General features: G+C 44.2%; 1 protein-coding gene across 14 annotated transcripts in view; it reads left to right on the top strand.

Annotated features, from left to right (window-relative positions):
• Positions 1-22,437, top strand: part of DUS2 (dihydrouridine synthase 2) — a 1,383,726-nt gene that overhangs the window by 827,803 nt on the left and 533,486 nt on the right. For all 14 annotated transcript variants that reach the window (XM_073605117.1, XM_073605118.1, XM_073605124.1 and 11 more), the window contains one exon: positions 7,851-7,921. In XM_073605117.1, the coding sequence (XP_073461218.1) occupies positions 7,851-7,921 (71 nt within the window). The remainder of the gene's footprint in view (positions 1-7,850; positions 7,922-22,437) is intronic.

Here is a 22,437-nt window from a genome sequence, read left to right as displayed (position 1 = left end):
CATCAATGGACACAGAACAGAAATGGGAATTCTTCAAAGTGACTGTATGTAAATTCACTGCAAAGTACCATATTTTTCGCTCCATAAGATGCACCTGACCATAAGACGCACCTAGGTTTTAGAGGAGGAAAACAAATTAAAAAAAATATTCTGAGGAGGTTACTACACATTACCATTCCTCATTCAGTTGCTAGAGGTTACTACACATTACTGCTCGCTGATTGGTTTCTAGAGGTTACTACACATTGCCACTCACCATTCAGATGCTAGTAGTTACTGCACACTAATTGCCTGCAATTCAGTGTCCCCCTCTGTAAGCTGCTCAGTCCTGTCGCTGCTTTAATAATCCCCACCCCCACTGCTGACAGAAGAAGGGAGAGGAAATGGAATGCACACACAGCCCACACTGTGTGTCTTTGATCTCCTACTCGGCTCCTGCTGCTGCCTGGAGAAGGGGTGGGAGAACACACAGAGCCTGCACTGCTCATAGAAGGAGGGAGAATAGAAAGCCCCCTCTGCCCAGAGAAGGGGGAACATGCTCCCTGTCACAGACACACAGACGCTCCCATCCTGACAGGGAGAAGCATGCAGCCCACAGCTGAGGAGCCGAACGGCTGGCTCGGTATTCGGCGGCGGGGGGCGCTGGCCTATATTCACTCTATAAGACACACAGGCATTTTGCCCTATTTTTTTGGGGGAAAGGTGCGTCTTATGGTGCGAAAAATATGGTATATTCCCAGGGCTAAAAATAAAACCTATGTGGCTCACAGCCAAAGTTAAAATGGCTATTAATAATAAAAAAAGAGCTTTTAAAAAAATATAAAAATGAAGGAGCACTATCATCATTTAAATGTTACAAAGAATATAACAAAATATGTAAAAAGGAAATCAAGGATGCAAAAATTCAAAATGAACGACAGATTGCAAAAGACAGTAGGACAAACCCCCAAAAATTCTTCAAATATATTAATAGTAAAAAGGTCAGGTCTGAGCATGTAGGCCCTCTACAAAATAATCTAGAGTGGGTGACTGGGGACAAAAATAAGGCAAATGTATTAAATACTTTCTTCAGCTCTGTGTATACAAAGGAGCATGGGAGTGCGCATGTCCATAATGGGGGGTGGTAGTGATACAGCCCCAAATTATCCACAATGGCTCAAAAGTTATATGGTCCAGAAATATTTAGACAGAATAAAGGTAGACAAAGCATCTGGGCTAGCTGGCATCCACCCATGGCTCCTAAAAGAATTGAGATCTGTCATTTCAAGGCCATTGTTTCTAATTTTTAGGGACTCATTAATGACTGGAATGGTACCACTGGATTGGCACAGGGCCCATATTTAAAAAGGGATCAAAGTATTTACCAAGTAACTATAGACCTGTTAGTTTAACTTCTATAGGCGGGAAGATACTGGAGAGTTTAATAAAAGACCACATGGACGAGTTATTGCTGGAAAAAAATATTTTAAGCAACAGACAGCATGGATTCATGAAAGACAAGTTGTCAAACAAACCTGATTTCTTTTTATGAGGAGGTAAGTAAAACCTTGGACAGAGGGGTGGTTGTGGACGTGGTATACTTGGATTTTGCAAAAGCGTTTGGTACAGTTCCCCACACAGGGTTCATATGTAAGGTAAAGTCTACAGGCTTGGAAAGATCAATTTGTAAATGGATAGAAAACTGGCTAAAAGACAGAATTCAGAGAGTAGTGGGTAATGACCCCTACTCTGATTATCAGTGGTGTACCCCAAGGTTCAGTGCTGGGACCCTTACTTTTTAATACCTTTTTAAATGATACAGGGTCTGGGATTAAAAGTACAATTTCTGTCTTTGCAGATGACACTAAGCTATGCAGTGGAATAACATCCTTACAGGATGTCTCCAATTTACAAGCCATCCTCAATGCATGTGTCTAATTGGGCAACTAAGTGGCAAATGAAGTTTAATGTTGATAAATGTAAGGTTATGCACTTGGGGGCTAAGAATATGCATGCATCATACATACTGCGGGTATGTACAATGGGGGAATCCATATTGGAGAAGGATCTGGGGGTTTTGGTAGATCATAAGCTCAAAAACAACATGCATGTCCAAGCTGTGGTTTCCAAAGTGAGCAAAGTCCTTTCTTGTATTAAGAGAGGTATGGACTCCAGAGAGAGAGATATCATCTTGCCCCTGTACAAATCATTAGTAAGACTGCATCTGTAATATGCAGTTCAGTTTTGGGCACCAGTTCGCAAAAGAATATTGGGGAACTGGAGAAAGTGCAGAGATGGGCAGCCAAACTAATAAGAGACGTGGAGGAGCTCAGCTATGAGGAAAGCTTAGAGGAACTGAATCTATTCCCTCTTGAGAAGAGTCAATTAAGGGGGCATATGTTCAACATGTACAAATACATAAGTGGTCCATATAGTGAACTTGGTGTTGAGTTATTCACTTTAAGGTCATCACAGAGGACAAGGGGGGCACTCTTTACGTTTAGAGGAAAAAAGATTTAATCTCCAAATACGGAAAGGTTTGTTCAAAGTAAGAGCTGTGAAAATGTGGAATAGACATTCCAGAGGTGGTTCTGGCCAGCTCAGTAGATTGCTTTAAAAAAAGGCCTGTATTTTTTAACCTGACTAACTATGTAACTATGATACTTGGTAAAGTGCCTGGGAACACTATGCTTCTCCCTGTCATCTTCAATAAACCGTTAATGTTCACTGAACCGTTTGTGCAAGGTGCGTATAGTCCTGCCTACATAGTGAAGACCACAGGGACAAGAAAACCAATATACTACGTATTCTGAGGAGCATGTGTAGAACTCCTTTATCCTATATGTGGTCCTTGCTATGCTTTAAGTGGGGATCCTGTAGTAGTAACATCTCATTGACTCCCCACCTGTGAAGCATACGTCATTCAGACCAAAATCTAGCTTTTATCCCACACAATCTAAAGGACCTTGTATCAAAACCTTTTACAGAATTGTCTACTCAGAATTTCTACAGATGTGTAAAAGAGAACAAAATATCAACAAAAGCAATGCACGTCCACACATTGAGGCTTCCCCTTCGCTGTCATCTGTCATGCTTAGCAATGTGTAGGCCTCTTCACTACTGTAGCGCTGTTTGAACATTTTAGCCACTAAATTTATAGGTACAGCTAGTGCTACTCACAGGTAAAAGAACAATAAGGAGAGAAGCTGGCGCTTTACATCAGCCTTGGTGGGGATCCACCTATCTATTACACACCTTGGTATAAAAAGAAAAGGGTTAAAAACGTTTTTGTAAAACATGACTAGATACAGTCCGTAAAGTCTGTAATGGTGCACTTGAAGGCAGCTCAGTTGAGATTAGAAGCGGAACTCTGAGAAAGCTGGGAGAGAAAGCACAAAAGTGCAAAAGCGCCACTCTAAGTGCAGTATTGTAAACATTTTATTCAAGCACAGGATGTATTGTACTCACAAAAGTATGTGATAAGTAGGCATGTCAGAAATGGAAAGGTAAGTCAAGTGTGTCCATCAGGGGCAGAGGCGTGAAAGCCATTTCCATTTCTGACATGACTACTTGTCACACACTTTTGTGAGTACAATACATCCTGTGCTTGAATAAATTGTTTAAAATACTGCATTTGAGTGGCGCTTTTGTGCTTTCTCTCCCCCCTCACAGGTAAAAGAGCAACTGGTTGTCAGCGACTGCTTGAATCTCTACAAAAAAATGAACTGTTAGCGTTAGCAGGGATCAGGCGTGACTATAACTCTGCAGTTTTATGTGCTGTGTTTTGTAAGTGACAGTGATCAATTGATACTGTACTTGGGTGGGCTGGGCGGAGGGGCAAAACGCAGGTGCTGGCAGGTGTCTGGGCTGATCCTGCTAACGCTGCGTTTTTGGGAACACTATACTACTGGGATGCTAGTATAGATCTGATCAGATCAAAGATATTGATCCGTTCAAACACTATACTAGTAAGGGAGGTGAATGGTGTGTGTGTGTGTTAGCGCTACTGGCAATCAAAGGGTTAAAATATGATGCTGTCTGAGAATTAATCTGACGCTGACACCTAACTGATGCTAACTAGCTAACCCGTGACACTAATACAGTGATCAGAAAAAAAATATCTGTACATTATACGAATGCCACAGTAACAGGGAGTGAAAGGGTTAACTGGGGGTGATCAAGGGGTTAAACCTTTATTAGGGACTATATGGCGGGTACCCTAAACCTATCTGTGACTACTGCTAACTGCCCTTACACTGATTAGTGTCACAAGTGACACCAGTGCAGTGATCAGTGAAAATGCTGAAAACTGCACTTGGAGGGGGGGAGGGTCAGGGGGTTAAAAGGTGTGCCTATGTGTCCTGGTGTTAGTGTAGGGTTTGGTGTACTCACAGTAGATGTGTTCTCTCGCACGGAACCTAAAAGGGCTCCACGAGGGGAGCTGACATTACTTCCTCTGCCTGTGTTTACATTACACAGGCAGAGGAGGCATTTAATTTGCCAGAACCGATCAGCAAGTCCAGAAACCATTGACCTGGGCCTGTAGACTGATTGGTTCTGTAACAAATTGGATCTTCATGGGAACAGTGTGTGCCTGTGCACGACCGACGTAACCCACGGCGATTCGCGCAGCAGTGCCAACCTGCTGCAGTATAATGACGGAGGCTGGTCGGCAACCAGTTAAGCACAAAACAAATTATGCAAGCAAACTTATGTATCTCTGACAGTGCAACTATTCAATGCGCAGGAAAACTGGCACTAAAATATCACCGTCAAAACTTTTCAACTACGGCTTAACCACTCCAGCCCTGGAAAGATTTACCCCCTTAATGACCAGGCCATTTTTTTGTGATCTGGTACTGTGATACTTTAACTGACAATTGTGCGGGCATGCAACGCTGTACCCAAATAAAATTGATGTACTTTTTTCCCCCACAAATAGATCTTTCTGTTGGTGGTATTTTATCACCTCTGTAGTTTTTATTTTTTGTGCTATAAACAAAAAGACCAACAATTTTGAAAAAAAAAAAAAACATTTTTATTACTTTCTGCCATAATACATATCCAAAAATAAGGTAAAAAAACTAATTTCTTCATCAATTTCGGCCAATATGTATTCTACATATTTTTTGGTAAAAAAAATCCCAATAAGCGTTGTAATAGTGAGAGTCCCTGTTTCTGGGAAAATTAGGTTAAAAAGGACACATAGTTTGTATGTCTGCTGACTGCAAGGCTACAGGGGATAGCTTTTAAATGGAGAAAACTGCTCTGGCAGCTTTCTCCAGATTTTGCTATGGTTGGTTGGGACTCTGTAGTTTGGAGGTCCCTAAGAGTCTTGGGTGGGACGGGATCTCCAACCCTGTGTCGGAGTGTTGTGGGGGGCTGGTTGTTTTGTTTTCCCTTTTAAATAAATGTGGGCTACCAGGCCTTTAACAGTAACGGCTGTGTGACATGGACTACACAAAAAGAGCATCTACCACTGAGCTAAACACCCCCAATATCACAGTGTACATTGACTGGTTTGCGCAAAAGTTATAGTGTCTACAAGCTATGAAATATTTTTATGGACTTTACATTTTTATTTTATTGTTTTTACTGATAATATCAGCGATTTTTAGCGGGACTGCTACATTGCGGCAGACAAATCCGACCCTAAGTGACACTTTTTGGTGACCAGTGACACCAATACAGTGATCGGTGCTAAAAAAAAAAAAAAAAAAAAGCACTGATTACTGTATAAACAACACTGGCAAGGAAGGGGTTAATCAGGGCGATCAAAGGGTTAAGTGTGTTCCCTGCAAGTGTTTTCTAACACTGTGGGGGAAGTACTGACAGGAAGAACACAGAGATCGCTGTTCCTGATTACTAGGAACAGTAGATCTGTGTCCCTGTCAGAACGGGGATCTGCCTTGTTTATATAGGCAGATCCTTGTTCTGCCTCTGTGGAGCGATCGCGGGTGGTCCTGCTGTCCCCCGGACACGCTGATTGGCTACCCCGCCGACAGTATCTAATTGAATGGAACAACGTACAGGTACGTTGTTTCGCGCAATAGAGCCGCCCTGCCACAGTATATATGCGGTGGGCGGTCTTTAAGTGGTTAAAGTTGCTCACCCAGAAATACTCCTGTTCTGACTTCTTGAGACCATTCCATGCCTTCACCCTTAAGGCAGTCATCAAGAGACACATTAATACATCTACTTAACAATTGTTATTTGCAAGCGCTTATACTCTATATACAGATATTCGTCAAGGGTGTAAGAGGGAGACCTCTGGGTTCTTGGATCCTTTACCTTGCCTAGGCCTTTAAATTCTCCACGAGCTCCACAGCTCTGGATATCCTGACACTTCTGCCTATTGGATGGAGTGTTTGAAGCAACCGGCACAGACAATATGCATCTAGGGGCAGCTTGCCAGCCAGCCCTTCTGAAGCAACCGGCACTCACAGTATGTATCTGGACAGCCTGCAGTGTCCGTTCCTTCTCCTGAGCAACCGGAGAGGACATATGCACTTTGGCAGCTGCCATCCGGTCTTCTTTATAACCCTTAACCCACTTATACCAGGAGGGCAACCATAACGGTGGTGGCCTCTACCTATCCCACTTCTGACACCACTGAACAGTAGGGGTTAAATTCTACCATTGGTCTCCCTCTTAACTTGACATGGCTCAGGGCCCTGGAAGTCCTGCTTAATCAGACATGCACACGGGATTTAAGAGCAGAGACTTGTTTATTTTGACTAGTACAGGATCTTTAGTATACAGGATGAGATGGGTGTTATTAATTATTTTCCACCAATCAGTTACAAATATAATGCATATTATGATTAGTGCATGTCAGATGACAGATTTCCTTTATTATAAAGAAAAGACCTCCTTACTCATTATTCATCCAATCATAGAGATGCACATATTAGAACATATTAATAATTCATGACTTATAGAATAGTCTTTAACCACTTAAGGACCAAGCCTCTTTTAAAACTTGTTTACAAGTTAAAATATTTTTTTTTGCTAGAAAATTATTTAGAACCCCCAAACATTATATATATTTTTTCAGAACCCTAGAAAATAAAATGGCAGTCATTGCAATACTTGCAATACTGTCACACCGTATTTGCGCAGCGGTCTTACAAGCGCAATTTTTTAGGAAAAAAATACACTTTTTTAAATTAAAAAATAAAACAGTAAAGTTAGCCCAATTTTTTTCTATACTGTGAAAGATAATGTTATGCCAAGTAAATTGATACCCAACAAGTCATGCTTCAAAATTGCGCCCGCTCGTGGAATGGTGACATACTTTGACCCTTAAAAATCTCCTTATGCAATGTTTAAAATGTCTACAGGTTACCCAGTTTTGAGTTACAGAGGAGGTCTAGTGTTAGAATTATTGCTCTCGCTCTAACAATCACGGCGATACCTCACGTGTGTGGTTTGAACACCGTTTTCATATGCGGGCACAACTAAAGTATGCTTTGCTTCTGCGCGTGAGCTCGGCGGGACAGAGCGCGTTAAAGTTTTATTATTTTTTTTTCTTATTGGTTTTTACTTTTTATTTTTACACTGTCCTTTTAAAAAAAAATACATTGGGTCACTTTTATTCCTATTACAAGGAATGTAAACATCCCTTGTATTAGAAAAAAAGCATGACAGGACATCTTAAATGTGAGATCTGGGGTCAAAAAGACCTCAGATCTCACATTTACACTTAAATGCAATACATTTAAAAAAAAAAAAAAGTAAATAAAATTAAATTGCTTAGAACACTTAACACTTCAAGCTCTACCCCTTATATTCAATATTGTATTGCTGTTTCTGTTACCGATTATGTTTTTTTAATGTTAAACAGTATCTTCGATAAATCCATATTTCAGGTGGAAGAAACGGTCAGTCTGGTGAAGATGATTGAAAAAACTGGTGTTGCGGCTATTGCTGTTCATGGAAGGTAGCATCTATATTCTCTTAACAAAGATTGTAGTTATTATTTTGGTAATGTCAGATTTTAATTAATAAATGTAATTATACATTGGTTAACCACCTCAATACAGGGCACTTTCCTGCCCAGGCCATTTTTCAGCTTTCAACACTGTCACACTTTAAATGACAATTGCGCAGTCATGCTACACTGTAACCATGTGAAATTTTTACCGTTTTCTTCAAACAAATAGAGCTCTCTTATGGTGATGCCGCTGATCGGCTCTCCTCTCCTCACACTCTGTCAGTGTGAGGTGAGGGCGGCGATTACCGGCATTTCCAGGTTTACATGTGACCGGCTGTGATTGGACACAGCCGATCACATGGTTAAAGAGCCGCAGCCATGCCTCTTTACAGAGATTGGGGTCGCGCCCCTGTGGACACACGATAGCGGCCGTTCTGGGAAGCTGTCATATGACGTCCATCCAGAACGAGAGCTGCACCGCCAAGCCATCATTTGACGGGTGGGCGGCAAGTTGGGTAAATACCCTTACTGATGTGTGTTAAAATGAGTGTATGGGGCTAGTTAATAACATTCGCCTTGTTTTGTTCTTAAATGTTAAAGTGATAATAAAGCCTCGTTGTTTGTTATTAAAAAGTAAATAAAATAAAAAAATGTTCAACTTACCTGTTCTGTGCAATGGTTTTGCACAGAGCAACTCAGATCCTCCTTTTCTCTGGGTCCCATGCCGTGCACTCCTGGCCCCTCCTTCCTAGGTGCTCCCACAGCAAGCAGCTTGCTGTGGGGGCACCCAAGCAGGCACATTTACGCCACGGCTTTGTGTGTTAATTCACACACTGAGCTATGGCTCGGCCCCACCCTCTGTGTCTCCTGATTGGCTCACTGGCTGTGATTGACAGCAGTGGGAGCCAATGGTTCTGGCTACTGCCAAATATGAATCAGTAGTGCAAGTCCCCGGAGAGGCAAGGCTCTTGTGCACTCCACTGGATCGAAAGAGGGCTCAGGTAAGTATTAGGGGAGCTGCTGCACACAGAAAATGTTTTACCTTCATGCATAGAATGCATAAAGGTAAAAAACCTTGTGCCTTTACAACTATTTTAAAGATGTTTTGTAGCTTACCCAAGCCACTAGTTTAGTTAAAATGAGTGTCAGAAAAAAACTCCAGACTTTATAGTCACACAGGTAGCAGAGACACATTATTTCAATCACAATCAACAGGCAGCTGGAACAGAATAGGAAGTTTGAAAAGTGTGGAACCACCTTCTTTTAGTTACATAATCCCATCCTTGGTGTCAGGAAGGCTTCATATTAATCCTTTGATTTAGATGATTTAAGGTGTAAATGATCAAACTGCTGGGATAGATGTTAAAATGGCATTATATGTGGAAGATACTGTAGATTATGTTGAAGGCCCCAACCCTGTTCAGTGATGGTTGTTCCAGTTTGAGGTAGATTGTGTCTTCAAGCCTCGTGAAGGAGAAGGAGCCAATTAACCATTGTAGAAACCACAGCTAAAAATTCCGCCTGTAAAGTGCCTCTCATGTTTCCCCAGTGTGAAAGCCTGAGTGCTTTCACACTTCGGCAGTGCGGTTGCGGGACGTTCTGAAAAGTCCTGCAACCAGAATCTTTAGGGCGGTTTGGGAGCGGTGTTTACACCGCTCCCAAAATGCCCTACCCATTGAAATGAATAGGTAGCGCCGCTATAACGTTGGTAAATCGCAATAAAAAACTATTTTCATATTACTGGGTTTAGTAACACTTTAAGTCCATCCTCAAAGTTCTACATTTTGGCCGGCCCCAGGGTGAAAAAGAGAGGGAGCATGGTGTGACCTTGCTTTTTATACTACACACAAGCAACACCCACACTGACATCCTCTACTTGCCCCCTGCAACGTTCTCTGTCCAATGAGCAAAAGTCAGCAACATATCAGGAAGTCTGTTGCTGTCCTCGAGATCATCCGTCAGATGGCATTCTTACACTGTATGCAGATGCCTTGGCCCACGTCAGCATTTCTGCACCAGCTGGCCCTTAAAGAAAGGCTGTCATTCTAACTTCCACATCACTGTGAGGTCTGAGGCCACGTAATCTTATCTCCATATTCTGCTGCTGGGGGTATGAGTGAACCCTCTTCCAGATGAAGAATCATGATATACACTCTTCTGTTACACACACCCTGCTGCGTAATCCTGCTCTACTGGCATTCCTAATTGACCTCCATCAGTGTCCAGATGGCTTAGGTATAACCAGACCATAAAATTCCCAAAATGTCTTATACTAAAACGTGTTGTGCCCCCCAACAGCAGTGCAGCATAGCATGGAATGCAAAGACTTGTACACTGGATACACAAAGCATTTTCTTAACATACAAATGACCCAACATAGGATGGCAAATTCTACAGATCAAGAATCAGCAGTTTTTCTACACCTCACAGAAAATGACATCCATTTGAGGACAGTGGGGTACCGTCGCTAAAGCGGCACTAAAAATAGCACAGTTTTACTGACGCTGCCCCAGTGTGAAAGGAGCCTTATAGTCCTTGGTATAGGCATATGTTGTCTACAAAGGGGTGTGGCAAACTTGAACAAGGGGTGGGAGCATTCAACACCATCTGTCTTCCACATATAATGCCATGTAAACATCTTTACCCCAGTTCTTGGGCAACATTTCACACCTTCAGCCATGTAAAGTGAAGAGTTAACACCCAAGCAGACTTCCAGACTACAAAGATGGGATTATGTAAATCGAACGAGGGGGTTCCACAACTATCACACCCCCATCTTGTTCTTGAGCAATAACATTTTCCTTTCGATGGTGATTGAATTTAGAGGTCTGTGCTGCTTGTGTGGATATAGATATATATACTGGATAACAGGCACCCCTCGAGGATGATGTTTTTGACAACAGACATGTCCTCCATCCTGTTCCATTTCCTTGTGTAATAAATTGTGGTTGTATCATACTACACTTAGGTGTGCCTCCCTCCTCCCCCCCTCTTTCCATTGTTCTTACAGAGTTCTGGGATCCACTCTGGGATTGCTGCCACCTGAACTATTATCTACTCATTTACAGTTGTCATGGACAACATATGCCTATACCAAGGACTATAAGGCTCCTTTCACACTGGGGCAGCGTCAGTAAAACTGTGCTATTTTTAGTGCCGCTTTAGCGACGGTATTCAGCCGCTGGGGGGGGGCCCCAGCGGCTGAATACCGTCGCTAAAGCGGCACTAAAAATAGCACAGTTTTACTGACGCTGCCCCAGTGTGAAAGGAGCTTTATAGTCCTTGGTATAGGCATATGTTGTCCATGACAACTGTAAATGAGTAGATAATAGTTCAGGTGGCAGCAATCCCAGAGTGGATCCCAGAACTCTGTAAGAACAATGGAAAGAGGGGGGGAGGAGGGAGGCACACCTAAGTGTAGTATGATACAACCACAATTTATTACACAAGGAAATGGAACAGGATGGAGGACATGTCTGTTGTCAAAAACATCATCCTCGAGGGGTGCCTGTTATCCAGTTTTCCATCCAGGGGGCTGTTAAAGGCTGAGCTGGGAAGCTCGATGCATCCAGGGAGTCCAGCTCGGATCCTCTGGACTTCTTGGACACACTTAGGTGCACCTCCCCCCCTCTTTTTGATCCAACCATCAATGCTTGTGTTTAGCAAATATGTACTGCCTCCAGTTCTCTGTCAATTGTCAGCATGCCTGGTTCTAGATTTTAACTAGTTTTTCTATCCTTCAGGACATAAGGTGGTTTTAGCCTCGGCTATTGCCTTGTGTGACACTTTACGTTTCTGCCTAGGAATTTAGCTTCAGCCTTTATACCAAAACTCTTTTTGCCCCCTTCATGTGTTTATTCTCCCATTATTTTCACAGCTGAGGGTTTTTTTTATTCCAAATATAGTTTTTATTGAAACCCAGAAATGGCAAAACCAAGTCGGTACATCCATAATGTGCAGACATTGAGAACGTCAAACATATAACTTATGTGTCTAACAGATAAACATTTCTTGATCATACATCACGGGACACAGAGTATTCATTACATAGTGGGTTAGATAGGCACCATCGGTGATTGGACACTGGTTAACCTCAATTAAGGAGAATTCCTCCCCTATATAACCCCTCCCGGGGAGGACCTCAGTTTTTTCACCAGTGTCTAAGGTGGTTGGTCACGTAAAACATTGGCTGTGAAGAAAGCTCCAGTTTGGTCCCTGCGGGGGCTTAAAGGGCTATGCTGACCGGATCCATATCTCGGGCCGATATTTTGACTCCCAAGATGGTATGGTACCCGGGCCTCGTCATCCGAAGCCAACCAGGCTTGGTGTACTATTAAAACAGTGGCACAAAAGTTTCTTGCAGAGTCTTTTACAGGTCCAGGTAAAGAGGTTTCTCTGAGTAGGAACCCAAAAAACCCTGAAGGTTGACACAACGCTACCCGCCGTGATGGGTGAAGGCTGGAAACTGTCTGTTCTCAGCAGTTCCTGCGGCGGGGACAGGTAAGAGAAGTTAATCCTATATATATTTATATTACAAGTGGATTTTCTTCAATGAGTTCATGTCTTACCTGATTTCCACCACTAGAGGGAATAAAGAGCAAACTTGCGTGCTTTTCAGACACACTCAGTGAAGCTGGTTGTCCAATCATTCCCTTCCTCCACTGCAGCCCAGAGCCAAAAGCCCAGAGCGTTCAAACCTCTGTAAACAGATGGACACAGAGTCTGGGCAGTGAACATCTTAAAGTGGTCGGATCCAGGCTAACCTAAGACACCTACATATATGCAGTATTAAGCATATATGTATATTGTGAGACTTTTAGCACAATAGTGATTGCATATGTACTAGTACCTCTGCTTTGTAGCTTGGGACTATGTCTCCTCGTAAGAGGGTCTCGGGGGGAGGTAACAAAGGCACAAGAAAGTCACCGCCTGTGTCTAGGGGTCCTAAAGATGCCTGCAGATTACCACCCCCCCCCTGCAAGACTGGAGCCAGCCTCACAGGATGAGTCAGTGCCCCTGTCAGGTTTTGCAGCCTCTCCTAATGTTACAGCCCAAGCGTATGTCACAGAGGATTCCCTTAGGGCTACATTGGAGGGTTTTGAGGGAAGAATTATGAATTTTATTTCAGCTTCCTTAAAAGATAGCAGAAAAAGGGGGTAGATCCCCTTCCTCTGCTGCACTTTCTCTTTCAGATGATTCTTCTGACAATGAGGAGAGATCCCTACCCAGAGATAGGGATCAAGAGCAGTCTGAGGATTCAGAGGAAGAGGAGAGAGCTTCTTCCTCTCAGGCACTCAAGAAGCAGGTCCAGTATTATAATGAACTAGTGCGTTCCACATTTAAAATGCCCTCTGCTAAGGCCGCTACATCCTCTGTTTCTTCCCTGGGGGTCAGAAGGATCCCACAGACTGCGTTTTCCTTTCCAATTCATCCTTTAGTGAATAAATTGTTGTATGAGGACTGGGGACATCCCGATAAACTGTTTACTCCTCCTAAAATGTTTTCTATGCTTTATCCTCTGGAGGAAAGCTTCACCAAGAAGTGGGAGGTCCCATCCGTGGATGCTGCTGTCTCTTGTGTGAATAAAAACCTGACCTGTCCCTTGGACAATGCTCAGGTGTTTAAAGATCCAACTGATAAAAAGCTGGAAACTTTATTAAAAGCCTCCTTCTCCATGGCTGGCGCTGTAGTCCAACCTACAGTCGCAACTATGGGTTTGTGTTAATTCCTCAAGGAACAGGTTAAGCAGATGCTTGGCCTCCTTCCCAGTGAGGAAGTGGAGAACTATGCAGACCTTCCACAGGTGCTGTGTTTTATGATGCCATTTTGGATTCTGCCCAGCAAGCATCTCGTTTGTCTCTCCTGTTGGTACACATGCGCAGGTCCCTTTGGCTTAAAAGTTGGGCAGCAGAGCTTTCATGCAAAAGATATTTAGCTAGCTTACCATTCAAAGGGGGACGCCTATTTGGGGATGACCTAGATAATTTTATCCAAAAAATTACAGGTGGTAAATCTACACTCCTACCAGTTAAGAGGAGTAAACGTCCACAATTCAAACGGTCTCTTTCCCCTTCCCCTGGAACATCAGGCTCTAAGCAGTGGCTACGGCCTTCGCAATCTACTTTCAGAGGAAAGGCCCAGGGTCACACCCAAGGGCAGAAAAAGGCTTGGGGACAAAAGCCTGCCAAGCAGAGCCCCAAAACATTCCTGTGAAGGGGCGCCCCTACTCGGCCGAGTGGGGGGAAGGCGCCTACAGTTTTCAGGAGCCCGGCAGGAAGAGGTTCAAGACAAGTGGGTGGTCTCTTCAGTATCTCTAGGTAGCAAAATAAAGTTCCTAGAGCTTCCACCAGCTTGTTTCAAGAGTTCCCAAAGATCCAGTAAAGCGAGAACCGCTACTACTGGCCTTAGATCGCTTACTATCCCAGGGAGTGATAGTAGAAATGAACCCAAAAGATCAGGGTTCTTCTTGAATCTCTTCACCGTTCCAAAGCCAAATGGAGATGTCAGACCCATCCTAGATCTAAAGGATCTGAATCAGTTTCTACACATTCGATCCTTCTGAATGCAGTCAATTCGTTTGGTGGTCTCCACCCTGCAGGGGGGGAGAATTTATGGCATCAATAGATATCAAGGATGCATATCTTCATGTGCCGATTTTTCCTGCTCACCAAAGATATCTAAGGTTCACAGCAGACCAGCGCCATTTCCAGTTTGTGGCCCTTCCTTTCGGTCTCGCTACAGCTCCTCGAATTTTTACAAAAATTCTAGACCCACTCTTAACAAATCTAAGAGCTCAGGGCATAACTGTGGTAGCTTATCTAGACAATTTGCTACTCATAGAGCAATCGGTGGCACACCTGAACCGTGCTGTCTTCAAGACAGTAAGACATTTGGAAAGACTAGGCTGGATAATCAACCTAGAAAAGTCTTCTTTGCAACCTTCAACAAGGTTGGAGTATCTAGGCATGATCATAGACACCGCTCAAGGCAGGGTGTTTCTACCAGAGCCAAAGGTCAAGGCTGTAAGAGCTCTAGTCTGCTTAGTATTAAGCAAAAAGAGTCCATCCATTCGGCTATGTATGAGACTGTTAGGAAAGATGGTTGCCACTTTCGAGGCTGTTCCATTTGCCCAGTTTCACTCAAGGCCCCTGCAGAGAAGCATTCTCGTAGCTTGGAACAAAAAGACTCATGCCTTGGATCTTCCGATGTGCCTATCCCCAAGAATACGCAAAAGCCTCAATTGGTGGTTACGAACCAAAAATCTTTTGAAAGGCAAAGCCTTTCTTCCACTACAATGGAAGATCATAACCACAGATGCCAGTCTGACAGGCTGGGGAGCAGTTCTGGAAGAAACATGCACGCAGGTAAGATGGTCTGCAACCGAGAGATGCTTGCCCATCAATATTCTAGAAATTCTGGTAATTTACTTGGCCCTCATGGACTGGTCTTACAGGCTACAGGGGCATCCTATTCGGATACAATCCGACAATGCCACGGCTGTGGCTTACATCAATCACCAAGGAAGCACCAGAAGTCTGGATGCCTAAAGGGAGGTGAATTGCATTCTTGCATGGGCAGAAAGCCATGTTCCCTGCCTGTCTGCGGTATTCATCCCAGGAGTGGAAAATTGGCAAGCAGATTTCTTAAGCCGCCGGCAGTTATGCCCAGGAGAATGGTCCCGACATACACCCCGACATATTCCAGACCATATGTCAAAGGTGGGGAACACCAGATGTGGATCTATTCGCGTCCAGATTCAACAGGAAGCTGGACAAATTTGTGTCCAGAACAAAGAATGTACTTGCTCAGGAGTCAGATGCTCTGACAATCCCATGGGATCAGTACAATCTAATGTATGCCTTCCCTCCGAACCCACTTCTTCCGCGGTTCCTGGGAAGGGTCAAAAGTGAAGCAAAGTCAGTCCTTTTAGTAGCCCCGGCTTGGCCCAGACGACCTTGGTATGCAGAGATTGTAAAGATGGCAGTGGGCAGGCCTTGGGTCCTCCCATTCCGGCCAGATCTGCTCACACAGGGTCCGATTTGCCACCCTGCTTTACAAAGTCTAAATTTGACGGCTTGGCTGCTGAGACCCACATTTTAAAAGACCGTGGGCTTTCGGAGTCAGTCCTGTCCACTCTGGTCAATGCCAGAAAGCCGGCCTCCAGACTTATTTACTACAAATCTGGAAGGCATATGTTTCCTGGTGTGAACCCAGGGCATGGCATCCTAGAAGGTATATGATTAGCAGAATCTTGACCTTTCTTCAGTCAGGCCTAGAAATGAGATTGGCTTTGAGCACTATCAAAGTCCAAATTTCGGCTTTGTCTGTATTTTTTCAGAAGCCAATTGCTTCACATTCCCTTGTCCGGGCCTTTATTCAGGGGGCACTGCGGTTGAATCTGCCAGTCAAACCTTCAGTATGCCCATGAGATTTGAATTTGGTGTTGTCGGCTTTACAGGGACAACCCTTTGAGCCACTGCACCTGGCTCCTTTAGCGCTTTTGACTAAAAAATTTGTCTTCTTGATAGCCATATCCTCTGCTAGGAGAGTATCAGAATTGGCAGCTTTTTCTTGTAAAGAGCCATATTTAATTATTCACAAGGACAGGATTGTTATGCGTCCTAATCGTTCCTTCTTACCTAAGGTGGTTTCAGGATTCCATTTGAATCAAGATGTAATCCTACCATCCTTTTTTCTAGATCCGCAGTCCACGGAGGAAGAATCTTTGCACACTCTTGATGTGGTTAGAGCAGTCAGTGTCTATCTGCAGGCAACCGCTCAGATACGGAAAACTGATTGTTTGTTTATTCTGCCGGATGGCCATAAGACAGGCCAAGCAGCGTTGAAATCCACTCTTTCTAGATGGATTAGACAGGTTATTTTTTAGGCTTATGATGTAAAGAGGAAGCCTCCTCCTTTTCATGTGAAAGCGCACTCAACTAGGGCTGTTAGTGCTTCTTGGGCAGTGCATCACCAGGTCTCCATGGCTCAGATCTGTAAGGCTGCGACTTGGTCTTCAGTCCATACATTCACCAGATTCTATCAGGTGGATGTAAGAGGGCAAGAGGATACCGCCTTCGGGTGCAGTGTACTGCAGGCTGCAGTTAAGTTCCTCTGGTCCATTTGCGGTCTATTTTCTGATCTGTGTCTCCCTCCCCTCAAATGAGCATTGCTTTGGGACATCCCACTATGTAATGAATACTCTGTGTCCCATGATGTATGATCAAGAAAATAGGATTTTTAAATACAGCTTACCTGTAAAATCCTTTTCTTGAAAGTACATCACAGGACACAGAGCTCCCGCCCTTCTATGGGTTTTACATGGTTACCTATTGCTTTGCTACAAAACTGAGATTCTCCCCGTATGGGAGGGGTTATATAGGGGAGGAATTCTCCTTAATTGGGGTTAACCAGTGTCCAATCACCGATGGTGCCTATCTAATACACTATGTAATGAATAATCTGTGTCCCGTGATGTATGATCAAGAAAAGGATTTTACAGGTAAGCTGTATTTAAAAATCCTATTTTTCTGAGATACACAGGATTGCAAGTGGGTAACTGTAAAAAATATGTCAGACAGATTTCTTTTAGTTGTTTGTCACCAGATTCAAAGGTTGATCTTGAGTAAGACACGGGGTTGCCCAATTCCATTCTTCCTTTATCAAAGGTCAGAGTTTGGGAGAGGTAAATGGGTCAAGATAGGGAGGAAAAAAAAAAAATGGGGTGCGGGGATCTGAGATGGAAGTGGTTCAGGATAACAAAGATGGTCGGTCAATGGAGCCTGTTATAGATATTATAATCCGAAAAGGGATTCAAAAGCCCCCAAGTTTTAGAATATTTTCCACGTTTATGCTGTGCAGTAAGTATCAAGTCCTCCATTTTATTGATATCCTCTACCTTGTGGAGCAAATTAGCAATAGTCATCGGCAGTTGTTTTTCCAGTGGAGAGGGATACAGGACGTGGCAGCATTCAAGAGGTGTCACACAATTGATTTTTTTTACATTTTATCAGAAATGGTGGAAACATGTCGCAGGATTCACATGTATTCTGTGAATTTTTGAGTAATTTTTTGGACTGTCGCCCAGAAGTGTGTTAACCTAGGGCATGATTAAAATATGTGGAGCAGTATCCCTCTGCCCTCCTGGCATCTCCAGCAATGGTCTATTATATTGGGATAGTATTTGTGTAACACAGTGGTCATCAACCCTCTCCTCAGGGCCAGCTAACAGGCCAGGTTTGCAAGATAACTGAAACACATCACAGGTGATATCATTTGCTGCTCAGTGATTGCAGTATTCTACTCTGCATCTCCCCAAGGTAATACATAAAACCTGGCCTGTTAATGGGCCCTGAGGACAGGGTTGATGACCACTGGTGTAACATATAAGGAGTAAGTACCACCTCGTCAAAAGTTTATAGTTAGTCTGTTGGATTTTTGTACAGATCGACGATTTTGGGGAGAATCTGAGGATGTGTTGTTGTTTTGACGTAAATGTACGATTCAAATCCTTTTCCAATTTTCTCATACGTGGTAAATGTGGCTGCTCAGCAGGGGTGTTTAGGAGATTGTATGTTTTAGATAGAACCTGTGAAAGGGTTCCATCATCAGAGCAGTATTCTTCAAAGGTTGTCAATTGACAACCAAATGCTGTGGGCTTGGTAAAGAATTCAGAAAGTGATGTCATTTGGAGGGTGTTCCAAAAGGGAAGTTTAAAGGGGCCTGTGTCATTCATCAACAATTCCATGGATGGCCATTGGTCTGTCATTAAAAAATGGGATGCCTGATCAATCAACAATGGACTGTACTTCATACTCCTCATGGTTCTCAACCTGTACAGGGTGAGGACGTGGCACCGAGGTGGTAAAGCGCTTACAGACCAAAGGTTTATAAGGAGACATGAAATAAATTCAAAATACGCATATTAGAAGGAAGGTCTAATGCGTAAGCCACTGGGTTAATCCTGCAAAGAATATGGATAGGCCCAATAAACCAAGGTGTGAACTTTAATGAGGAAACACAAAGTTGGAGGTTGCGAGATGACAGCCAGACTTTGTCTTCAACCTAGTAGGAAGGCACAGGCAGGCGTCTGCAGTCAGCATGGAGTCTGTACCTATCATTAGCATGATGCAAAGCCTCCTGGACTTGTGCCCAACGAAGACCACAGAGATGCTACTCTAACGCAGGAATACTCTGCAGAACAAATGAGTCAGGCAACGTGGAAGGTTGGAAACCATAAATCGCCATAAACAGGGACAATCGGGAAGCAGAATTCAAGGCACTGTTGTGAGCAAACTCTGCCCACAGTAATAGGTCTGACCAGTTGTTATGATCAGAAATCTAGCAACATAGGAATTGCTCCAAGGGCTGATTGGCTCATTCTGCTTCCCCATTAGACTGCGGGTGATACGAAGAGGAGAAAGCAAGCTAAATTCCCAACTGTACACAAAAGGCTCGCCAGGACTCAAACTGACTATCCCTGTCTGAGACAATCACCTTGGGTAGCCCATGTAGGCAAAAGATCTCCTGAGCAAAAATGGAAGCCAGTTCCTTAGAAGTGGGCAACTTCTTAAGTGGAATGCAATGACACATCTTTGAGAACCGGTCAACCGCCATAAGGATAACAGTGTTGCCTTGGGAGTTTGGTAACTCTACAATGAAATCCATAGACAGGTGGGTCCAGGGCCTCTCTCCATTGGGTATGGGTTGTAGGAGGCCCACTGGAAGGTCTCATGGAGTCTTACTCTGAACACACAGTGAACAGGCAGCTACAAAGGCAATTACATCAGCACGTAGACTAGGCCACCAGAATTGTTGGGAAATGGCCCAAACGAGTTGATTCTTCCCAGGGTGGCCAGCTGCCTTGGGAGAATGGTAAGTCTGGAGCATGGCAGTACGGAGACTCTCTGGGACAAAGCAGCGGTCACAAGGTTTCTCAGGAGGAGTATGGACCTGAGCAGGAAGAATTTTGTCACCCAAAGGAGAAGTGAGACTGGTGCAAACCGTAGCCAGAATATGATCAGGAGGAATCACAGGAACCAGAACCGACTCAAACTTGGAAGTGGAGGAAAATTGTCGTGACAGGGCGTCAGCCCTTAGTACCAGGTAAAAATGAAACAGTGTCATTGAAACTTGACAGGAAAAGTGCCCATCGCTCCCTCCTGGGAGAGAGGCATTTAGCCTCAGACAAGAATTTGAGGTTCTTAATGGTCAGTAAGAATGAGAACCATCGCAGTGATAACTTCGAGGAGATGTCTCCATTCTTTCAGGGCTAAAATGATCGCCAACAGCTCTCTGTCACCAATCTCGTAATTGGACTCCCCAGGTGACAATTTCTTGGAAAAGTAGCCACAAGGATGCATAGCACTCTCAGAGGTAGGACGTTGAGACAGAAGGGATCCAACACTAGTCTCAGAAGCATCAACCTCAAGGATAAAAGGTAACGTAGGATCAGGATGTGTGAACACAGGAGCAGAAACAAAGGCAGCCTTGAGACTCTCAAAGGCCTTAATGGACTCCGGAGACCAACTCTGTGGGTTACCGTCCTTTCTGGTCATATCAGTCAGGGGCTTGACCAGAGACAAGACGTTACGAATAAACTTCCGATAATAGTTGGCAAAGCCCAGGAAACGCTGCAGAGGACGTAAACCCACGAGTTAGGGCCACTGTAGGACTACCGAAAAGTTCTCTGGGTCCATCGAGAAACCAGCAGTGGAAATGACATGCAGGAATTTAACCTGTTCACGATGGAACTTGCACTTCTCCAGTTTACAATAGAGATTGTTCACAGTTTCTGAAGCACACGACAGACATCTGTGTGGTGGTTCTCCAGCGACTTGGAAAATATGAGGATATCATCGAGATAAACCACTACACATAACTGCAACAAATCTCGAAGTACACCGTTAATAAATTCCTGGACAACTGCCAGGGTGTTACAAATGCCAATAGGCATTACGAGGTACTCATAATGGCCTGTTCTGGTATTAAACGCAGTTTTCCACTCATTGCTCTCCTTAATCCTCACGAGATTGTATGCCCCTCTCAAATCAAGCTTTGTGAAAACCGTTGGTTCCTTGAGGCCGTCAAATAACTCTGTAATGAACGGGATCGGATAGGCATTCTTAATTGTGAAACAATTGAGACCCCTATAATCAATACAAAGTCTCAGTTCACCACTCTTCTTTTTCACAAAGAAGAAACCAGCACCAGTAGGAGACAAGGTTTTGCAGATGAAACTTTGAGAAAGTGCGTCTGCAACATACTCCTCTATGGTCTTATCCTCTTAGACCGACAAAGAGTAAACCACGAGGGGGTATGGCACCAGGTTGAAGGTCAATTGCGCAATCATATGGCCGGTGTGGAGGCAAACTCCCGGCTTGACCTTTGTCGAAGACATCGCTAAAATCTTGGTACTCCTCCGGCAGGGAGGAGAGTGAAGAGGTGCACAGGACCTTGGCTACCTTCTGGAAGCATGTCTCACTGCATTGTGGTGACCAAGAGAGAACCTCAGCATGGAGCCAATCAAAAGAGGGGTTGTGCCTCTGTAACCAAGGATAACCAATAACCAGCGGAAACTTAGGTGATGAAATAACTTGGAATTGGATTATCTCATGGTGAAGAGCCCCTATGGCCAGGGACAACGGAACAGTCTCATGAGTCAAATGGGCAGGCTGTAGAGGTCTCCTGTCAAGAGCCTCAATGGCAAATGGAGTGTCACACAGCTGCAGTGGAATTGAGTGCTTTGATATAAAGGCAGCATCAATGACCAGGCCTGCAGCCCCAGAGTCAATTAGAGCCTGTATCTCGATGGACGACTCAGCCCAAAAAAGGGTGATCAAAACCAGGGGCTTATCCTTCCGGATAACTGAGGACAAAACAACGCGCCACCTAAGGTCTGTCCGTGACAGGACCTCAAGGTTCGGGCATTCCCTGGAGGGGTAGGACAAGACTTCAAAAAGTGTCCTGCCTGGCCACAATAAAGGCACAATCTCTCCCTCCACCTAAAGGTTCTCTCATCCGCAGAGAGACGCATGAAGCCCAAGCCCAAGTGCAAGTGCATGGGTTCATCTTCACTGACCGACTCGGTACCAGGAGGCATGGGAGGTAAGGGAGGCACGGGTGGCACTGCAAAGCTTGGAAGCAACCCTATAGGAGGCTTCCGCAAGCGCTCCTTAACAGAGTCTGGAGTCAATGAGGATGGCAAACATGATCAACTTCTTCAGCTCACTAAGTATATCTCAAGCTGCTATCTCATCCTTGATGGAATCCGAGAGATCTTGAGAAAAAGCAGCCACGAGGGCCTCATTGTTCCAAGCAACCTCTGCTGCCAGTCGGCAATGGCGTAGTCGGCAACAGTTCTCGTACTCTGATAGACATGAGGCACTTGGCTGCAGAAGCAGAGCGTGCGGGAACGTCAAATACCCTTTTAAAGGAGGCCACAAACTCAGGGTAACTCAAGACAACAGGTTTTTGCATCTCCCATAGAGGGTTTGCCCAGGCCAAGGCTCTCTCAGAAAGCA

This window comes from Aquarana catesbeiana, linkage group LG11 (genome assembly GCF_042186555.1).
Source record: "Aquarana catesbeiana isolate 2022-GZ linkage group LG11, ASM4218655v1, whole genome shotgun sequence".
Classification (NCBI taxonomy): domain Eukaryota; kingdom Metazoa; phylum Chordata; class Amphibia; order Anura; family Ranidae; genus Aquarana; species Aquarana catesbeiana.
This window is presented reverse-complemented; position numbering and strand designations above follow the sequence as displayed.